The 20,340-nt window shown below is 37.4% G+C and overlaps 4 protein-coding genes across 5 annotated transcripts; 2 read left to right on the top strand and 2 right to left on the bottom strand.

The window, feature by feature from the left end:
* Nucleotides 1–167: 167 nt before the first annotated feature.
* LOC141902842 (putative ATP-dependent RNA helicase DHX35) lies at nucleotides 168–8,674 on the bottom strand. 2 transcript variants are annotated; one of them, XM_074790754.1, is made up of 21 exons: nucleotides 8,586–8,674; nucleotides 6,940–7,082; nucleotides 6,163–6,333; nucleotides 5,723–5,827; nucleotides 5,520–5,581; nucleotides 5,341–5,410; nucleotides 4,995–5,054; nucleotides 4,754–4,797; nucleotides 4,452–4,649; nucleotides 4,118–4,199; nucleotides 3,704–3,800; nucleotides 3,563–3,616; nucleotides 3,289–3,387; nucleotides 2,884–3,008; nucleotides 2,687–2,741; nucleotides 2,466–2,561; nucleotides 2,231–2,325; nucleotides 2,057–2,134; nucleotides 1,804–1,933; nucleotides 1,222–1,375; nucleotides 168–441 (listed from the first exon to the last, which is right to left on the bottom strand). In XM_074790754.1, the coding sequence occupies exons 3-21, from the start codon at nucleotides 6,310–6,312 to the stop codon at nucleotides 285–287; spliced, it is 1,911 nt and encodes a 636-aa protein (XP_074646855.1). In that variant the 5' UTR covers nucleotides 6,313–6,333; nucleotides 6,940–7,082; nucleotides 8,586–8,674; the 3' UTR covers nucleotides 168–284. The 2 variants fall into 2 exon arrangements, with proteins under 2 accessions (XP_074646855.1, XP_074646854.1); XM_074790753.1 differs by lacking the exon at nucleotides 8,586–8,674 and adding an exon at nucleotides 7,904–8,082.
* On the top strand, nucleotides 8,100–15,807 carry LOC141902843 (protein SHQ1 homolog). The gene is made up of 15 exons (XM_074790755.1): nucleotides 8,100–8,202; nucleotides 8,404–8,516; nucleotides 10,419–10,504; nucleotides 10,622–10,689; nucleotides 11,130–11,194; nucleotides 11,310–11,435; nucleotides 11,535–11,692; nucleotides 11,890–12,002; nucleotides 12,397–12,485; nucleotides 13,094–13,147; nucleotides 13,265–13,419; nucleotides 13,494–13,617; nucleotides 13,723–13,843; nucleotides 14,304–14,472; nucleotides 15,259–15,807. The coding sequence occupies exons 3-15, from the start codon at nucleotides 10,430–10,432 to the stop codon at nucleotides 15,769–15,771; spliced, it is 1,830 nt and encodes a 609-aa protein (XP_074646856.1). The 5' UTR covers nucleotides 8,100–8,202; nucleotides 8,404–8,516; nucleotides 10,419–10,429; the 3' UTR covers nucleotides 15,772–15,807.
* LOC141902063 (U7 snRNA-associated Sm-like protein LSm10) lies at nucleotides 8,567–9,115 on the top strand. Its single transcript, XM_074789704.1, has one exon. It carries the CDS (start codon nucleotides 8,567–8,569, stop codon nucleotides 9,113–9,115), a length of 549 nt encoding a protein of 182 aa, XP_074645805.1.
* Nucleotides 15,801–20,206, bottom strand: LOC141902844 (protein lifeguard 4-like). The gene is made up of 8 exons (XM_074790756.1): nucleotides 20,139–20,206; nucleotides 19,708–19,886; nucleotides 19,186–19,294; nucleotides 18,578–18,683; nucleotides 18,152–18,185; nucleotides 17,905–18,022; nucleotides 17,773–17,818; nucleotides 15,801–17,566 (listed from the first exon to the last, which is right to left on the bottom strand). Exons 2-8 carry the CDS (start codon nucleotides 19,841–19,843, stop codon nucleotides 17,357–17,359), a joined length of 759 nt encoding a protein of 252 aa, XP_074646857.1. The 5' UTR covers nucleotides 19,844–19,886; nucleotides 20,139–20,206; the 3' UTR covers nucleotides 15,801–17,356.
* Nucleotides 20,207–20,340: the final 134 nt, after the last annotated feature.

Here is a 20,340-nt window from a genome sequence, read left to right on the forward strand (position 1 = left end):
TCGAAATACTTCACATCATTTTGCATTCAAGATCAAAATGTTTCTCTTCAAAATGACGTTATAGTGCATATCAAATAATCATCAGAAAATCAAAACATTTCAATACTTCCAATTTCAATTCAATGGCTTATACATCATAACTTGCATAATTTGAAAATTGAGCCCAACGATTTGAACAATTCCGAACTACTACCGGTATTTCATACATTTTTCAAAATAAATGCATGATATATTTACAAATTATATTTACAACAACCAAATTCAATGTATCAAATGTCAATGTGTCACGTTCCGATCCGAGGTCGTTTGGAAGCCGCTATTTCACTTTCTGTGCCGTACTGATAATAATGCGGTGCCAATTCGTACAGCCATTCCGGTTCTATGACAGTCACGTCCCTCATAAAATCTTTCTTAGTTTGCACGACTTCATTGAACACAATCCTGCAACAAAATAAGAGAAAGTGATATTCAACAATACTTTGCTAGTGTATTGGAATTAACCACAATATTCAATTGCTCATTATAGCATCCATTCTGTAAATTCGACTGCCAATCACACACCTATATCTGTACTTCGATTTACGATTTCAAAATCAAACCCCGTTTCATTCCTGGCAGGTGTGGTGGATTTGTTAGGGGACACAAAATCAAAACAAATCAAACCGAATCTACCAATCAAATAAATAACAGGTTCATTTCCAATTTCAAGATCGAAAGAATAGCATCCATGGACCATACAAAATATAAGACGTTATACAACATATTTTGATGGGGATGTCTTACACAAAGCAAGTTTCTATCATCAGTAGACTCTATTTCACTCAGTACTGGTCAACGCCGGGACACCGCTCAAGTCATTAAGATTTCACAAAGGGTGCTGTCGAAAGAAATACTACTACTAATTCTCAATCAACTTGTTAAGATTATCGCAGACCCAATGACACCGAGTAAGGTGGAGTCTAATGTACAGTAGAACTCACTTAAATCAGATTACTAAGGACTGGCCAGATTTCTTTGAATTTAGCAAAATCCGCATTATGAATAATAGTTTACATGGTTCCACGTTAAACGGACCAAATACTTCATCCGAATTAAGAGAAAAACCGGATTGAAAAATACGATTTAAGTGAGTTCTACTGTACTGACTGCAGAAAGACCCACAACAAGCTAGATGGCTCTTGAAATATCAGATCATCCAGCCATCATAGTACATGTACTTACCATTCTGGTGGCTTCTCAGTGTATAATACTGATGTCGGGTGTATATTCAGAGTATATTCATCTTTGATCGTAAGATATGCTCCGCTATAGTGTAGCCGCGCGGCGTTTGCAAAAAATCCCATCACGATACATTGGCGAATCGTGTCAACATCACCTATAACAAAAACTATATCTGTTCATACGATGTTTCATTGAATGAGCATGAGATTTTTTTAACAGGGTTTGTGTAACAGGGTCCTAAAATTTATAAATGGGTTCTGTATGGACTGTAATGTACAGAATGTATAGACGAATATAAATATCTAAACAAATTTTCTGAAAATAATGATGAGAACACTTAAAAATCTTAGTATATTCCGGAAAAATCGTCAGAATTCTGATTATCTATCAACATTTCGAGTTAGAAATCTGCTTGTTAATGTGGCTCTAGCTATAGACGCTGCAAACCAGTTTTCATTAAACAAATCATAAAAAACTATACATTTTCTAACTTGGCAGATCAAGTACATCATTTCACCGACTTGAGTCTTGTGTAATTGGTAGATGACCTATTTATTCACTGAATATGCCATTTAAACTAACCATCGCAAGATACTAGAGGGATATTGAATCGTTTCAATATCACTTTGAGTTGTTGTATAATCTCATTCGCTCTGCACAATCCTTTATAATTCAGACAGTTATTGTGACACCAACGAGAATTTTGGCCATACTAAAAAGGAAAAAAAAAATTCAGTTTTCATCACGACATTCAACAACTACTGGCAATGACAAATTGGAAGAGTAGAGGAATCGCGTACCTTCACAAAAGATAGATATTGGCACCGTGGCTTACCTTGTGAAATGCTCTGTACACATTCAAAAGGGACAAATGATCTCCTTCCATTACTGAAAATTTTCTTTTCGCTTTATCCTAAAAAGAAATGATGACAAAATCATAACTAGCTTCAGGTCATATTGTATGCGCCAACGTTATCATAATATTTTGAAAATATATATTTCTACATACCGAGGTGATTTTCTTGCCAGAAATCGTAATGTGGATGTTTTGTATTTGAGTCATTGCGGCGATAATCACAGCTTCTTCACTACAACCAAGATCTCCTGAATAACGAAACGATAAAGAACGTCTGAACGATTTGAAGAACAAAGTAAGTTGCAAACTTCGAGAACTTACAAATTTTAGAATACATGACACATGTAGATATTTAATGAACAATACTTGAACAGTTGAAAGCCTGTACCTGATGAGAGCAGCATTTTGGCATACATGGGATTAAGTGGAAACTCAGCCATCATCTTTCCAAGCGGATCTGTCAAATCACCATCATCATCCAATGCTAAAAATGTGAAAAGAAGAACAGTGAGGTGTGGCATTGTACAATTTGCCCCTTTTTGTTAGTGATTTGTCTAAGATCAAAAAATCTGCTGTGTTTTGAGTCAGTCGAATGTATAATGCACTTACCACCCAAAGCGTAGAGCAATTCTAAGCCTCGAACCATATTCTGAGCAGGTGGTGGCTGAAATAGAGCGCTCAGATACAGTTTATCATTTACAGCATTTGCCCAACAACAACTGTACCTTCGACATAAATGGCAATAATGACAAGGAAAAACCTCAATGTATCTGGGTACTTGAAAACTAAAACTTCGTCCAACTTACAGAAAGGAAATGAAACCTCAGAACCTTATCAATTCCAAGAGCCTTCAGTTGCAAGATCACTGGTGCTAGATTGCTACGTTGCATCTCGGGAACAGTATCTTCTCGGAGTTTATGGAAATCATCCTCTGGGTACATGAAAAGACAAAGTCTTGATGTTATAAAATGTCTGACCTACAGACAGGATTTGACCTATAATCATGCAGTACTACAGTACAGACAAAATATGAAGAGTATTATCTAGATTAACCGCTTAACTCCCAGATCCACAAGCAATTTCAGTATCATATCAACTACTTGGTTTGGACAAATCTTCATCTCTTCAACTAATGAAATTACTGGGCCCAACATTTTGGCGTTACACTTGCCATTACACATTCACATCTACGCTATATACCAGGTACATACCTGTATAGAGGCGATAAGCTTTTCCAGATCTGACCCGCCCGGCTCGACCTGATCTTTGTTGGGCAGACGCTTGTGAGACGGGCACAGTGACTAGAGATTCTAAAATCATAAAAAGAAAATCGTGCGTCCAAATATGCAAAACTCATAACCTTTGTTTTTCTAAAATTGATTATTCATTATCAGTGACATGTATACATATTCACTAGAACTTTCTTCCATATCGGTCGGATAAACCTGAGACATTTAGATACCAAACTGCACATAGCGAACTCACCAATTCCAGTTTTTGCGTTGACAGCTTTGAATTTCACAAAACCACAATCGATGACTGAAACATAGGCAACAAATTAAAGCTTTTCAATGATTTAAGACACTGCATCTGGTAATTACTATTCCAAGTGATCTGAATATTTACCATAAGCGATACCATTGATAGTAATAGAGGCCTCTGCTATCGTAGTCGCAACCACAATTTTCCGAGTATTCTGAGACGTTCTTGCAAATACTTTCATCTACAACAGTAAAATGAACCATATTTACATAAAGTAAAACGTAAATCTCAACTCATTTATTCTGAAAACATTGCCAGCAACTATTTCATATATTTCCATTTAACCTGTTCTAAAGATGATGACTACTTCCATCAACAACGTTGAAATGGATCATATGTAAATCAAGTAAAATATTTTTCCTAAGAATATTGCCACTATCTTATATATTTCCAATCCCTTCCATTCTGTTTTATACATCATCCAGCTTTTAGATAAGATTCCATTCGCACCTACTAATATTGGATTAAAGATAAAGGATAAAACTGTCTATTTCTCACCTGTTCAGAAGATGGTAAAGCGGCGTACATCGGCAGAGCCCAGATTTTCATTCCGTCTTTAGATGATCGTCGAGCTTCTTCACTGAATCAAGCAAAAGGATTTCAGTTAAAACTAAGATTATCTTTTTTGATGCATTAACATGAGGTGCTTGACATGTTTCTTTATGTATTGAAGAGTCCTACTGACAGATAATGCCCAAGGAAAGATACTTTCAACGAGACCACATTTTTTAGCGACATCTAAGAAGCCATCATCAATGGGAATGATAAGTATACATTACATGCATGAAGATTATTGTGTTTCAGGACCTTTAAGTTTACGAGCAGAACTTACATAAGTAATGATACCGCTTCATCGACTTCATCTTGTCCGGTTAGAAATGCGAGAATATCTCCAGGTGGTTCACTGCGATGAATTTTCACCACCGTTTCTACAGTTGCCTTCATATAATCCGGTACAGGATTCAGCGAGTAGAACACGTCTGTCGTATACATGTTACCCTCAACTGTCAGAATACCGGCTGTATCTAATCTGTAAAACGAATGCATTTCAGTCATAACAGATTCCTTGTAAAAAAGTTCCGCTTATGCGCATTTTATTATCAAAGTAGTAACATATCGATCCAACACTTTTACCTTGAGTCTTTAGTCGGGTTGTCGTTGAAGAAATCTCTAAATTTCTGCAAGGCAAGAGAATAAGAATTCATTCAAAATACAAACTGCAGACTGCACGAAGGATGGGTACGATCGACTCTGAAAACTGTTCAACTCAGATCCAGTCAAATTCCACTGTTTTCAGACACATTTTCAAGGAACCGACTGTATTTTGTATACATATATCTGTAACTTCTAGACTTAGAACAGTGACAATAATTACCTCTGCATCCAACGTGGCTGATGCTACGATAAGGCGTAATGCTGGTCTTTTCTTTTGGATCTGCAAATTGTAAGTACAACGTAGTCGTACATTCATGATAAATATGAATTATCTATTCGAAAAATATTTGACTGTATGAGTAGGTTTTATAGATAGATGAGTTCCCATTTCAGGCCCTTCATCACTAAATCACAACGATTTTTGCATTTTTGTTGGTCAAATGTAGTGAAGAAGTGCCAAAACATGATCCCAGCAGCCTACATACATATTGGAGGCATTGTTTATAATGACGGTAATGCATGTGTATCTGGTGGAAGATTAAAGTAAAAAAAAAACTCGAACTAACCTTTCTTAATAAGCCAATGACAATATCTGTATACAATGTTCTTTCATGGGCCTCATCTAACATTATCACACTAGAAAGATATGGATTTAATGTTTTTTCAATGGAAAACATGGATTTAAACAGAACAGGTGCATGGGAGACGGTAAAGGTTGTTGCAAATATCGAAACAATTTTCATACCTGTATTTTGAGAGCAGTGGATCCTTCATCATTTCTCGAACCAGCAATCCATCGGTCATGAACTAAAAATTGAAAATTCAATCCAGCTGAAGTTCTTCAAATTAAGCGGAGACAACTTATCCGGACCTTGGATATGACAATTGGCGGTATGGCCAATTGAAATGAAAGTAATAACTTGATAAAAACGAATAATATTTGCTTACCTTTATTCTTGTATGATTTTCATCCCAAGCATCATCAAATCGTATTGCGTAGCCTACTTCATCACCGAGCATTACACCTCGTTCTTCAGCAACGCGCTTAGCTACCTTTAAAGAAATTTCATTACCATCATTTCGATGACATAGCACATCGGTACCCTTTACTCTGAACTCAACGCATTGACCCCAGTTCCATAGTTAGGTCAAGTTTGACTTATTGGTTTTTTAACCCTAGGGTAATATATCAACCGAGAATATGGAACTTTATGTTTACGTAGTCCCAAAAGAGAAGCGCAGAGAGATTTCATAGATTGGGGAGCCTAAATACACCCCAACTTGTTAGTGCAAAGAACTTAAGGGAGATGTGTCAATTAGCAATTGTGATCACATTTTGGATGACACTGGGGCCGGCTAAGCGCTAATACACGTATATATACACTTACAGTCACAGTTGCTACTCTTCGTGGTTGTGTGACTGCTATCACATAATTATTAGCAGCCCATCCGGCCTCCATCAGGTACTGAGGTAACTGCGTACTTTTGCCGCAACCCGTTTCACCAACTATCACCAGTGTTTTATATTTTTCGACCATATAAAGAAAATTGTTACGATGCTGAAATGGAAAAACAAAATACATCGCAACATGATGAGGCACACTTTAACTGGTAGTATAGTAGTTAGTAACGTAATTGTTGGTAATAATCTTTTATAATGGGATGGGCTTATACGATGAAGTTAATATATGTGAAAATATCTGATCATGTAACTATTAGTCAAATAATTACTCCAAGGTGGAACTAAACTAAACTATTGACTAATGTCTCTTTCAACTTGACTTGAGAGCACATAAGTAGCATAACTTGGATAAGTAACTTAGCAGGAAATCATATCTGAAAGGTATCTCAATTTAACTGCCACAGCACTAGTGGGCTAGGGGCACTCGCTATTCATGCATTGGAATATGGCAAAATCAGCACAATCACAATAGCATTTTAATGATTCCTACAGAAGAGCAAACATAAAAGGGAAAATTGCATTGGGTCTCATTTTGGTGTGGTGATGGTGTATGAATGACAATATACAAGGTCCACTGGCTAGAACAGTTTGTCCTATAACAGAGTCTTGATGCAATATCAGGATCAAATCCGTGCCAAGAGTCATCAAGGATGGATGGGTATGGAGGGCAATCGCCTACTATAAATTCAGATCAAGTATTTACTTTAAAGACAGGCAATTGCTGCCTTTGCCTTTCTATCGATAAGGACGGGTTCGAGTTATACACCGCGACGTTGCCGGCACCTTCTCCCGCGGTATCAGTTAAAACTCGTTCCTCCGATAATCCAGCGCCAGGACCTTCCGTTCCTGTAACAGAAAACACATTTAACTGATCATCTTCAAAACGAGTGAAGCGTCATATCATGACCCGACGATGGGGCGAGTTGAATTGTTTTATCATAACAATAACCCACAATTACCGTTCCCCTGAACAACGGACATTACCCAGTCAATCACTTCGGGTTCCTTGGAAATCAATATGAGTCAAGGCGATCGAGGCGATTGCAATTCTTGACAGGGAAAAAAAAATATAAAATTTTTATGATCGATTTCCAATTTGCATTCATTCAACACAGTTATCCGAGCAACCTTGGAGTAATCATTTGACAAATGATTACTCCAAGGAGCAACCAACTCGCTCCATGAAAATGATCATATGCTCATTAAACTATCAAATGCTATCAATTCAAAAGTTTTAGTAGGTACATTAGAGGCGTTTTTATTTAAGCAACTCGTATAAAATCGCTTTGCTTCGTCGATTACTGTCACGTGGTACAAATCGAATCGCCTTAAATAAATGACCCTACTCTCCAGAACCGGAACCCGAATTTTCTGTGATTGAAAAAGCCGCCATTTTGTTTTTGATCTATCACCGAACACTCAAAGCGCTTCGAATCGATGAGCGATTTGGTCGCGTTGGGTACTCGCGTTGGCGATTTGGTTAAATAAACGGACGTTGTAGGCAAATTGTTGTAGGCGCGTTGCTTAAATAAATGGGCGATTCGATTCGTGTTGATTCGAGTTGCTTAGATTAAAACGCCTTAGAATATATATATCTGGATTTTTTATTGTGGTAATTAGTTGTGTGGTGAACTTGGCTTCTTGTTAAATAAGATTCGGTTCATTACCAGGCTTCCAGAAGCGGAATTTCTTTGTCTTGTCCATGATATGCGTTAAATGACAAATTCAGACGGCAAAATCGCAGCTACGCCTTATAACTATTTGTTCAATTACTACGGAAGAAAGCAAGAAAGGCCGAACCGTGAATAGGATATAATAGTAAAGTTAAATTGAATTTGATTGTTACCCACAACGCCCTTGAATCGCGAAAACCAATATGTCAGCCTCCATGAAAAAGCGGGTCGATTAAAAAACCACAAAATTAGCTAATTGATAATTGAACAGACCCTGCATCTGCATGTCAAAGGTAGGTCTATTAGCTTAGATTTATATATATGAGAAATTATCATTTCGAATTCTGCAATAAATCTTGGACTAAAATTTAAGTGAAAATGTTGTTCCATTTTCTTCCCTTCACTTGGGCCTTCTTGTAGACTTCCCCTTCCTCTAGCATGCCTAGTCCACTCTCTCTAGTCTAACTATTCCTCCTACCCATTCTCCATTCCAGAGACACGCTGCTCTCATTGAAATTAAATTTGAATCGATTAGTGGTCGACAAGGATTATCGCGGAAAAGATAGACTCTTCATTTCTTCGAAAAAAAACGCCAACTTCCAAATAGGTACATTAAACAACCTTTTTTACTCCTCCTCATCTGAAAATGCAATAAAAATGCCGCTCGAAGATTTACCGACTTTGCGCGAGAAGGTTATCGTCCAGAATTCGTTGCTCTGTCTGTTGAAAGGAATTCAAGGTCGAATAACCGTCGTCGAATTGCGCAACGAAAGCGAGGTGTGCGGGCGTATCGATTACGTCGACGCCTTCATGAACACTAACATGTCGAATGTCGTATTTTCGGACCCGTTCGGCAAAGAAACGAAAATGGACGTCTTCTACGTGCGAGGGAAGAATATCCGCTACGTGCAAATACCCGACGACGTCAACATTTTGCAGACGATCAAACAGACGCTGGACGGTCCCGGTAGACAAATGCGCTTGCGCAACAAACCGAAGGAAACGGTCGTTATGGATAAAAGAAGCGATCATCCGTACGGACCGGCGCAGAATAAGTTGCGCCAGTCAAAAGAGGCAGCGCAGAAACGCGGACAAGCCTATCTAGCGGAGCTACTCGAAAAAAAGCGAATCGCAAAATTGACGGAAAAAACTGAGAAGGAAAAGTCTACTCCAGCGACGGAATCTGCGAAAACCGACGATGTCTGATCGTTCGTTAACTTTTCTTACGGACAGGGTTGCCAGCTAGACTGAAAACCTCAATTGAAAAAATTTGCAAAAGCTCCTTTTGTCAAAAAGTCTATGAAATTTGCTCAAAAGGGTCCTTAGAAATATGCAAGGTTTATTTAGATGTGTGGTGACAATGATAAGTTGAATTGAATAAATTATATACAGTAGCCTAAAAGTCCTTTATAATGCCGCTGCCAGGACCAATGGAAAACATGGCGTTATATTGAAAAATGTAAGCCTTACGTGAGCAATGGCATTAAAAAGGATGACATGACAAACTTTGACCGTATATCATTTTACAAGTGGCCTACTTACTTTTTGCGATAATGGTTGTGATTGCTGTGCGATTTTAATGGGTGAATAACTTTGCTAAAATTGCTTACTTTTGGGCAAGAAAGCTGTTTACTACAGACATAATCTTAACTGACAACCCTGTCGTTGATATCAACTGAATTGAGTTGCGTTTGCATTTGCCGGTACATTAATCATTTTGATTTACTGAAACTTTTGTATTTGCCTTATCAATCAAAAATAAACATTTGTGCCTATAATCTAACAAAGAGTGCCTGATCATTATATTCAAGTTATGGTATTTACTACGTCGGACTCTCCCTGTGGAGTTATTAATGCTGGTATCAATCTGCAGCCTGGATCCACCAACCCATTGCTATCAGAGATTCACCGTTTTAGTGTGAAGTTTTGATGTATGGTGATAGAATTTAACTGATTTCTGGTATTTGAAGTCCATTTGTTTGGTCGTGTCTGAGGTGAGGTCTGAAGACTGGTAAAGTCTTGACGATCATAAATTATAAGAATGGTGATAATTTATCAAATAATTGAGGCCAGGGGAAGGTAGCATATTGATATTGTGTACTGTAAGCACCTATCCACTGTGTAAGCACCTATACCAGTGAATTGGTTGCAAGGTAAACGTTATCATCTCATCGCTGAATCATTTGGGGTCATCGGTATTGGCTCCTGTATAGTGTGCAGTTCGAAAAACCTATTGATGTACATCTTTGAAGTTACGCTCACAGTTGTGTTGCCATCAGTACACACTTGAACAAAAAGATTCTTTTATGAGCTTCAAGGATCTAAACATCTTTTGTCTGGAAGTTAATACGTGTCCACGCAGGTTTAAATTGTATCTGGAGAAAACACTAGCTTTCTTTCATTTTGATGGGGAAAAATCAAAACAATGCCGCAGAAACTTGAGTCAGTCATTCTCGTTTTTTAAAACTAATCTATGAAAAGGGATGTTTTGTGTTTTCTATCATTACAGGCTGAACAAAAATGTTGACCCCCGCGTTTGAAATATCTCAAGATGAACATTTCTTGACGATAATCATTAAATGTCCCATGTCAAAAGTGAGTAGATATATTGTTATCTTCAATATCTTAGTGAGATCCCACTTAACTCGACTGTTCAAATGATTTGTATTCCCGTAGACTCCTTATAAAATCATTACCTTCTCTTGGCAATAGGTCAAAGATACAGAAATATTCATGGAAGAAGATGAGTTCAAATTCTACTCAAAACCGTACTACCTTCGGTGAGTTGGAGTTATAAGTGCTGGATTTGATAGACCAAACCCAGGACCCGGTTCCACGGTTGTGAGTAAAGATTTGACTCAGAGCTAACTCATCGAAAATGAACTGCTTTTAACTTAAGATTTAACTCTAACTCACAACTGTGGAACTGGATCCTGGGGCAGATCCATGTGGACAACCGTAATAAGACTTGTACAAGCAAGTCATTCAAATTTTTTTAGTGCCCTTTTTCATTTTTTCAACAAAGATAATTGGTGCATTGCAGTGCAGTATTGCCCCTGTTATTATTGCCGTTTTGGACATCTTAATTACCCTTTTGGGATGTGACAAGTCCTATCTGATCTATATCTTTAAAGAGATGATGCTCAGCCACTTGTAATTCTTTGAAATGATTTCCATGCACATTATTAACAAAACGGTTACTTTGGTTATCTATTCTTAGACTTACTTTACCTGGAAAAATCATTGAAAATGGCAAAGAGAGCGCTAAATATGAAGCCGATATAGGTATGAGATATGGTCTAATTAAGGCCAGATGTATTCAGCAGTATTGATTTGCATGCACTTAATGTATCAATTTACCATGTAGCAAATTTATCAATTGCCGACTTATTTATTGCAGCCAGTTACACGGTGAAAGTACCTAAACTGAATCCCGGTGAATATTTTGAAGGGTTAGATATGATAACCAAACTATTGGCGCCCAAAGGAAAAAGCACTGCTGCGGCTCCGCTTATAGAGGTTCTAGGTACATATGAGTAACTGAAATTTATTAACAAGTATTATATTTCATAATGTATGTATGGAATGAACACTTAGTAGGCTTTATTTGAACAAATGGTTTTAGAGAGTTCCTCGAATGCAGAATTCGATGACATAGATGAAGAAGATATCGATTGGCAAATCGAACAGATTCCATACGAGGTCATGGAGGAGGTGCTAACAACTGAAGGCTATTACTATGGATTTGCTCATCAACGCTCCGGTGTTTTTACTAGATTAAAAGTAGGCTCATGTCTGATTTGATGAATGTAATCAGTAGGCTCTGCACAAAGCAGAATTTTTAGGACCGTGAAAATTTGATTTATATCAACGTCTATATTTCATTCTGAATGATATATATTTAGAGAGATTATAGCTTGCTTAGAGTCAACTTGGATGACAAATTTCTGTAGTCAGGATTTTTTCTTTTTACCGCGTAGGAAGAATTTCATGAAGTGCTGGATATTCGCGATCCCGATGTAACGTCTTATACTACCCGTTGTGAGCTGCGTTTTGAGGATGAACAGCAAAAATTTGATCCAGAACATTACTTGTAAGTATGTCCTTTTAACGACTTAAATCAAACTATTCATTATATTACAACCTGGATTTCACATCTCGAAAATTGACATGTAAGAATGTACAGTAAACCTCAGACAAACTTGGACCGGCAGAATTGGTCCAAGGCAAGTGAAGTCCAAGTTAAGGATAGGAAAATATGTTAAAGATTCAGAAAAATGATTTGGTTTTCGGCTGAGTTAGTCAGAGGTCTGAGTTGGCCATGTCCGAGTATGGCAAGGTTTACTTTTGAATTATATGAAGATAGTTGAAATATGGTTATGTATATTGAATATTTTGAAACAATTTTTTTTTTGACTTGATCGCGATACTTTATGCTACCAAATTCTAAAATCCATTCTGACATTGCTTTTATTCCTTCTTTTTAGAGCTGACCTATATGAAACCGATTGTATCGATGAGTTATTGAAGTATCGTGCTCCGTGGCAACTTTTGAAAGCCTCCAAATCATGCGAAGGTGAAAAAATATATTTCATTTCAAATGCTGGATGTTTGTTTATGGGCAAACAATGATCCGGTATTTGAAATGAATTTATTACTCTCACACCTTTATCCTCGAAACATTTTCTTTTCAGGTGGATATCAAAAAGCTTATATAATTCTTTATTTTAATTATATCTTCATTTGGTAAACTAAGATCATTTTATCTGCCAAGGCATGTGCAGTCTAGTTATCGTAGCTATGTTGAAATGCTATTTACTTCTTAAATATTCTCAGTGTTCTCCATATGCTGGAATTTTAAAGGGGCTGCATTCATTGTTAAGTGTATGACATAGTGGCTGCTGAAGTAACAAGGCTTTCAATCCCCCCAAAAATACAGATAATTTTAGCTTCAGTTTGGTGTAATCTTCTACCATTTTTCACATAAGCTGAAAATATTTGAAAGCAATTATAAGCATTGATAGAAAATGATATCCATTCTGGTATGGACAGCAGATATTTTACGAGGGGTGGCCGATTCTCTCAAGACTGTTGGTTGCTAAAATGAAAAAGGGTAGCTGCCCCTCTGAAACTTGTTGTGGAGGATACTGCTTTGAATCATTTATTGTTTTCTATTTTTTTCAGTCTCGCTAACTGCTGAAGAAAAAGATATAATGCGGAAGTTACCAGCCAAAGAATATATCCTTTTTATAAGGCCTTCAGATAACACGTCAATTGTATTGATAGAATTGGCAGTTTTTGTATGTTTTTTTTTATGATGTGGTATTAATACTCTTCTTTAACTGATTATCCTACATCTGTTAGATAAACGTGATGTAATGTCCGTTTGGCTGGGACTCATCGATATAATATATGCGTACGCGTATAATTACCGCACCACAGAAGGGGAGAACAATGTGGAATCGGCGTGGACGCTTCGGAAATTGAGTGCAACACTCTCCTGGTTCGAGGTATGTCGTGCCTCTGCTCAATATTAATTACACAAGTTTACATCAGTATTAAACGTAGATTATTGCTTCTGTAGAGATTTACGAACATGAAACACGTCGTGATATCCAGTACGCGCAGATCGTTGTGCTTTCCACTGCACAGAAACTGGAAATTGTCTCGGAAAATTTTGAAAGACACAAAGATCATATTTAGCCTAGGTTAGTGTGAAATTTTAATGGGTTTGCCATGGATGAACTTTAGGAATTACTTTCTTTTATTCTTTTTCTCTTGTGTCTAATTTTGGATCTTGCATTTTTCTTCAGGGAGGAAATATTTATTAAAATGTTTACTGGATATCCATCAGATATTGTGTCACAGTGAATCGTACTACATTCTGAATGATTTGTATATCACAGATTATTGTGTGTGGATCCAGTCTGCAAGGTTAGCCACATTATATCCTAGTACTTGGCTGTTTAATCTGAACTGACACAAAACTGAAGATTGTTATTGGTTCTCGGGCTTCCATTAGGAGACCCTTATTTTCGTACTGTGTGTACTGTGTGTCTTCCACTAACTTAGCTTCGTTAATAGTAGCCGATCTTGAAGTAAAATCTGTACAATGTTAGTACCTGGGTCTAGTTGTGGAGTGCAAATAATGGGCCCAGGGTGTCACCTAGTGACGGAACAAGGCTCTAAACACTATATTTTCATGACCTTAAAGATGACCTCATAACTGAGGAACCGAGTCAAAATTCAAAAATTTGTCTCGTCAAAATTTAGCTATCGGGCCTAGATACAACAACATCCAAAAATGCAATGGGAACTAATGCATCGCAATTTCAGAGTTCGATCCGGAGCCCGAGAACCGTTTTCGCCTATGGCTTGTTTCTTTTATTCTCAGTGTGAAGAAACTCGATTCACTGACGAGAAGTTTGATGAAGGTGAAAATGGACAAAGACGAAGTAGGATTGAATCTGATGGAACTCGAGAATGAAGCGGATTCCGCATTACAGAGTAGTACGACTGATAGCGTGCAGACACAACTCGGTCAGCTTTCTATATCAGAGCAGGTACGTAAAGCCAAGCGTAGGTCAGCCTTGCGACGCGACGCGATCGTCGCGTTGCGTCACAAGTGGCCGCGCAAGTCGGTTGCGATGCGGTTGTCAGCGACTGTGTGCGACTAGTTGCTGTCAGTTGCAACAGCACGCAGGTCGGTTGCGACGGTCGCGTCGCGTCGCAGAAAGTAGAACATGTGCGACTCATTGTGACTGGCGTCGCTGACAGTCGCAAGGTAGCGTAGGTCGGTGAGTCGTTGCGATGCGATCGTCGCGTCGCAGTGAGTCGCAAGCCGTCGCAAGGCCGACCTACGCCCGCCTTAATAAATGAAAATCAATTTTAAGGTGTTAATGCCTGGAATAGGTGTCGGGTGATGTGCTTTTACTCAATCAGCAACGGTGGGAATACAGAATAGAGACCAAAAATTGCTACTGCTGCTTATTTGAGTGTGCTTGAAACTAGAATCCGAGCAGGATCAAGTGCGAGTCTCCGCCTTGCTAGACCATAATCCAGTAATCTCAATCCTAACGACCTGGGGCGTGTGCAGGAAAACCTTGTTAGCCTAACCGTGGTTAGCGGCTTATCCATGGTTAGGCTAAGCAGATTGAAATTAGGCCACACGAAGACAATAGTAGCATTTTCCTGCACCAAATTTATGCCTAACCAGTTTGCTATCCACAGTTGGTGCTCACAGGGTTTTCCTGTGCTGGACGCGTAGTTAGTAAATTAATTGCAGAGTTTACCTAAGCTTGAATTAATTAACATGAACATTAATAATTTGTTTAATAATTCTACTACAGAACTTGCGTGATGACAATCCTGGAATTTGTGTAGCTGTTGCCAATCTGAATGTAAATGATGGGGACGAGTCTAGCGACACTGACTCTACGTCTACCAGTGATGACTCTGATAGCGATGATGATAGTAGTAGCTGTAATAGTGACGTCGATTCCAATATTCCTATTCGCGAACCCGAAACCGTTTCTACCGCCGACAAGGCATTGCCTAGGGGCAATATCGAAAAGAAACTTGTCGAAGTTATACAGGAAATTGTCTCGACGAATAACGATGGTGAACATCGCGATGAACTCATTGACGATTCTATAAATTCCGTTGATAAAAGATCAGATGATAAGGACAATGTCGTCTGTCCTAGACTGTTAGATAGTTCAGATGGACAAATCCAGCGAACAAACTGCGACGATTATTTTGTCGAATTGCCAGCACATGGCGACGATTTCAAGCAGATTGACAGTGCATCTGATTGTAAGAAACTAATAGAAGTCATCGATGAGGAGTCAAATGACTCTTAATTCAATAAGCATATGTATTATTCATGAATAAACTGATTTGCTGTAATACATGTACACTTAATCTGTCATTCGATACTGGTATGCGTTACACTAGACTCAAAATCTGTACTATAAGGCATTATAATGAGTTTGAAGGGTTCATGTCAGGTCACAGAGGAACCTTATTATAACAAACTTGGATGTACCGGGTAACGAACTTAGAATTTTGTCCCCAAGTAGAGGATAATTTTGATTTAACCGCTAATTTAATACTAGATATAAACTATCGGTTATAATGAACAGATTTTCTAGTCCCCTTTGAAGTTGTAACGAGGTTCCACTATGAATACAAGTTGTCATTAATGTTTATTCATGACTGAAAAAATGGATTAAAGGATCCAGTTTTTGGAAGTAAAGCACTTCAATTTGAAGAAGGAATGGATGGAAGACAGAATGACTGCACCTGATAGTGTTAACTGGCCTGGTAGCTCATAATCAGCTAAAACTACAACAACATTTTTACTCCAGATAGAAAGGGAGTCAAAGAAATATGTGACTTATTCTTGTATATTTCATAAAATTTAGATAAAGTCCTTCAATTCCAACACAAAATCAAAATAATGTCAATTTAAAACAAAGATAAGGAAAAACTAACATACTTGGTTTTAGTATACCTATGCCGAGGTGAAGCATTAGAAGGCAATTTTAATATGATATAAGGCCAGAAGAATACCGAAAACTCTACTGTGCAACTGGTTTCTGATTGATCTAATTTACAAAATATCACAGACATAATAAATAAGTTGTTGTAGTACAGTAGACTCCGTTTACCCCAGCTTTGATAGCCTCGAATTATTGCATGCCCCAGACAATATAATTTTTTAACAAATTTTCTTACTCCAATTCATTGTGATAATGACCTATCCTACTCCGACTTAATTGGTCCCGCAAAATGGGAGACGAGCAGAGTCTACTGTATGTATATATATTGAAACAATGGAATAAATATGAAACCAAAAACCGACGAGAAATTTACTGAAGAGCAGATGAACTGAACACATTTGATACATGTTAAGTTTTTCACAATTACATTAGAACCTTGTAATAATAAATTCGGATAGAACGATTCACAGGCTACAACAGAAGCATAAAATTTGGACACAAATATAAAGACAATTCTACTCGTCTCCTTACCAGATATAACAAACTTATGCTTATACTGAAATGATTTCGTAGACCCTGAAGGTTGTTATGAGGTTCGATCGTTGAAATATTATCACAAATATTATCATAAGGATTGGAAGGATTTGTCAAATATTTATTTGAACTGTAGTGTAGTGGCAACTTCTTAGAACACGCTCAAATTAAAAATCCACAAATTACCAATCTATAAATTTCTTTGAAGATCTCATCTTTACTTTTTTAATGGTAGGTAAAATATCATGATATACATATAGTTAGTTGAATCTGCTCGATTCAGATCTGAATATCTATATCTTTCTGATGAAACTGTTCAACGCAGATATTTTCAAAAATGTTTCAATCTACCAGGTTACTGTAGTATATATACAATAAAGTCCAATCTGACAGCTCATTCCGCGAGCAGTTAGTTATTCCGCGAAGCTTGCAGAATGCGAAGAATGTACAGAAATAAGTTCAAAATGTCGAGATACAAGTTGATGGCGGCGCAAATGTATTCTTCCGGCGATAACTTGTGCATCATCATATTTGTGTCGAAGATTATGAACAGCGAGAAAAGAACGGCACCACCGATCGAAAGGCCGAGCTCTAACATTTTGTTGTGTGGGAAGAACATCTGCAAAGACACGAAACTCATAAACATGGGCTGCTGTTTTATAGACGAGGTTTACAGGTAATTCAATGAGTTTAAGTTAGACAAGTTTCAAAATCCACTTTGGGCTTAACTCAAAGACTTAATAAAGTAAGATCAGTTCAAGCTTTAATACGGCACTTGTTAGCAAACCGTATATCGTTTTAAAGATAAAAATTGTTTAAACTAACCTGAATCAATCCAGCCAAGATCAACACCCACAATACGGCGAAAAGTCTGAAAATTTTCAATGCAATAATCATGCATCAATATATCGATTATCATGGTCTTTATTGCAATTAAGGAACCCAATTCTTACTTACCCAGCTCCCCAACTACTGAAGTCCTTTTTGGATTGGAGGGTGTAAACAGTCAACGCGGAAGTTACTGCAAGTGTCAAAACGAACGCTTCTAATACTATCACCTTATCATAAAACGTCACTGTAATGATCAAATGAAAATGTAACTTAAAATAAAATTCAAAGAACATTCCACAAAGGCACTTTATTTTTTGTCAAGTTCACGAATAAAGAGAAAGAGTTAAATCATAGGATACTTTAGGTAACTTACCAATCGTTCCGATTAGATATGATTCCGCTAGTGTCTGCAAATAGATAAAAAATTTTCATTCTCGTGCGAGGATTACGGAAATAGATCGAGAAATGCATTCGAAGTTAGAAACGTTTAGTGTTCAGTTAATCTATTTTCTGATTCTAGGATTCTGATACCCTATTTTCTATGCAACAGACGACAAGAAAACACATCAGAAATAGGAAATAATTAGAAACAACTTTGACGATCACTTTTTTAATTGTGTCAATAGGAGAAGGCCTGGAAAATTCCAATTTTCCAAAACTTTCCGAAACCTGTTGTAAGAACCCTGGATAAAGGAATGAAAGTCTGAGGAGATGGTCCAGGCTGCACATCGACGATGCCTACGTGACTCTTCAATATTTCAATCAAGTTTCTTAGTAATGTATCAAATAATCTACTTACAAAGGCGGCGAGTAGAATGTAGTTTGTTGGAGTTTCATTCCGTTTCAGCATTAACGCAAAAATCAATACGAATGTCAGCAGCATAGCAGACATCAATGGAAGCTGACTGAAAAAAAAACAACAAATCAAATTTGACCAATGCAAGTTGATTTTGAGTGTTTCTGAAAAGAGATTTTTTCATACATGTAATAACAGCCAGCCATGCTATTAGATATACAGTAAACCCATTTAAATTCGGTCATTCCATTGGTAATTGAAGAAGTAACTCAATTCGAATTGTATGTATATGATAAAATTTATTATTTTAAAACCACAACGTTTTGGCTGTTGACAAACAGCCATCATCAGGTGTTTTAAAAGCCTCAGTCAAAATATTTTCGATTATCTACAGTGTACATGGATTAGAGTGTTTCATTCGACTACTATCGTTCTGTTGGTATTCAGCCTGTACTAATCCTGATTCATTCCCTCCGTCCCAAATGATTTGATTTACCGGTAAGCAGGGTTTGCTGTAACTAATATAAGGCCAGACAAAAATTCATAGCTTGTTTCTCATCCAATTCTTGAAACAACTCAAAACCTTTAAGGCCAATCAATCATCCACCTACCTGTGTTGCACAAAATTTTTTACAGGTTCGCAGAACATGAAGAATGCCCCGACGAGGGTTGTCACTAGTAACTGAACTGACAAAATGCCATACACCTTCCTCAGGAAGCCTGAAAATTTAAAAAAAATTAAACTATAAATAGAAGCATAAGAATTTCTATACCCGTATTTTCCATAATGATTTTTAGAAATTCTTTAATAGAGAGAGTTCATATAACATCATTATCCATTGTAACATTATTTCTAGCCCACTTGGTATTCAAGTCCAAGTGGGCTATTGCATTCTTATTTTAAAATATAAAAAAAAATCCAGGTGGGCGCTAAATTCGTTGCAGGTGCTGATGAGAATCAAGTAATTCAATTTATTTCAAATGGTTTAAAAATTGGATATACTCCAAATCATTGGCTACCAGGCTAATCCACACATGCTTCATCAAAAATAAGCTAAAGCCATCTGGTACAAGGCGTGGTTATGCATAATATCTGGCAGTGAAAGGGTCCACGGCTTACCCATGGAACTTACCCATTCGTATATATATATGACATTGCGCAACATTTGATCCATACATGAAATCGTCAACGATCGAAGATCCGGACGTTGTCCCTGTTTTACTTTTATCCGGATGATCGTCTTGCAACAACGGATTGCTTCCGAACATGATGATATTTGTTGTTTTCACTAGGCTACTTATCCAATCACACCTAAAATAAAGTGATAACATAGGTGCTGAATAACATATTGAATTGATTAGTTATCCCAATTTTAATTGATTGGATAGGCTTCTAAAATAGCGAATTCCAAGGAGGTGGGATATCTAGTCGCGGGTTGCTCTGGGGCCAGGGGATGTTCCAACATCCACCAGGTCCAATAGACCAACAAAATTAGGTTTATGGTAAGCCCGTAACGAAACCCCCGTTGTAGCACTTTAAAATATATAAAATAATCTAAATTACCTTCCTGTTCCTGACAATCACCTTGCAATAATCAAGTTTGCTGTCAGTTCCGCGAGAGGTCTAATAATATTGTGGTTTGTCATGGCGCTGGCCACGTAAAGTCTCATCACTAATCCTATATACCGAAACGGCGTTAAAATTTCTTCATGGATTTTTGTCGATATACCTTATAAAGCACAATACATATTCAGAAATATTAATT

Source organism: Tubulanus polymorphus, chromosome 3 (assembly GCF_964204645.1).
Source record: "Tubulanus polymorphus chromosome 3, tnTubPoly1.2, whole genome shotgun sequence".
Classification (NCBI taxonomy): Eukaryota; Metazoa; Nemertea; class Palaeonemertea; order Tubulaniformes; family Tubulanidae; genus Tubulanus; species Tubulanus polymorphus.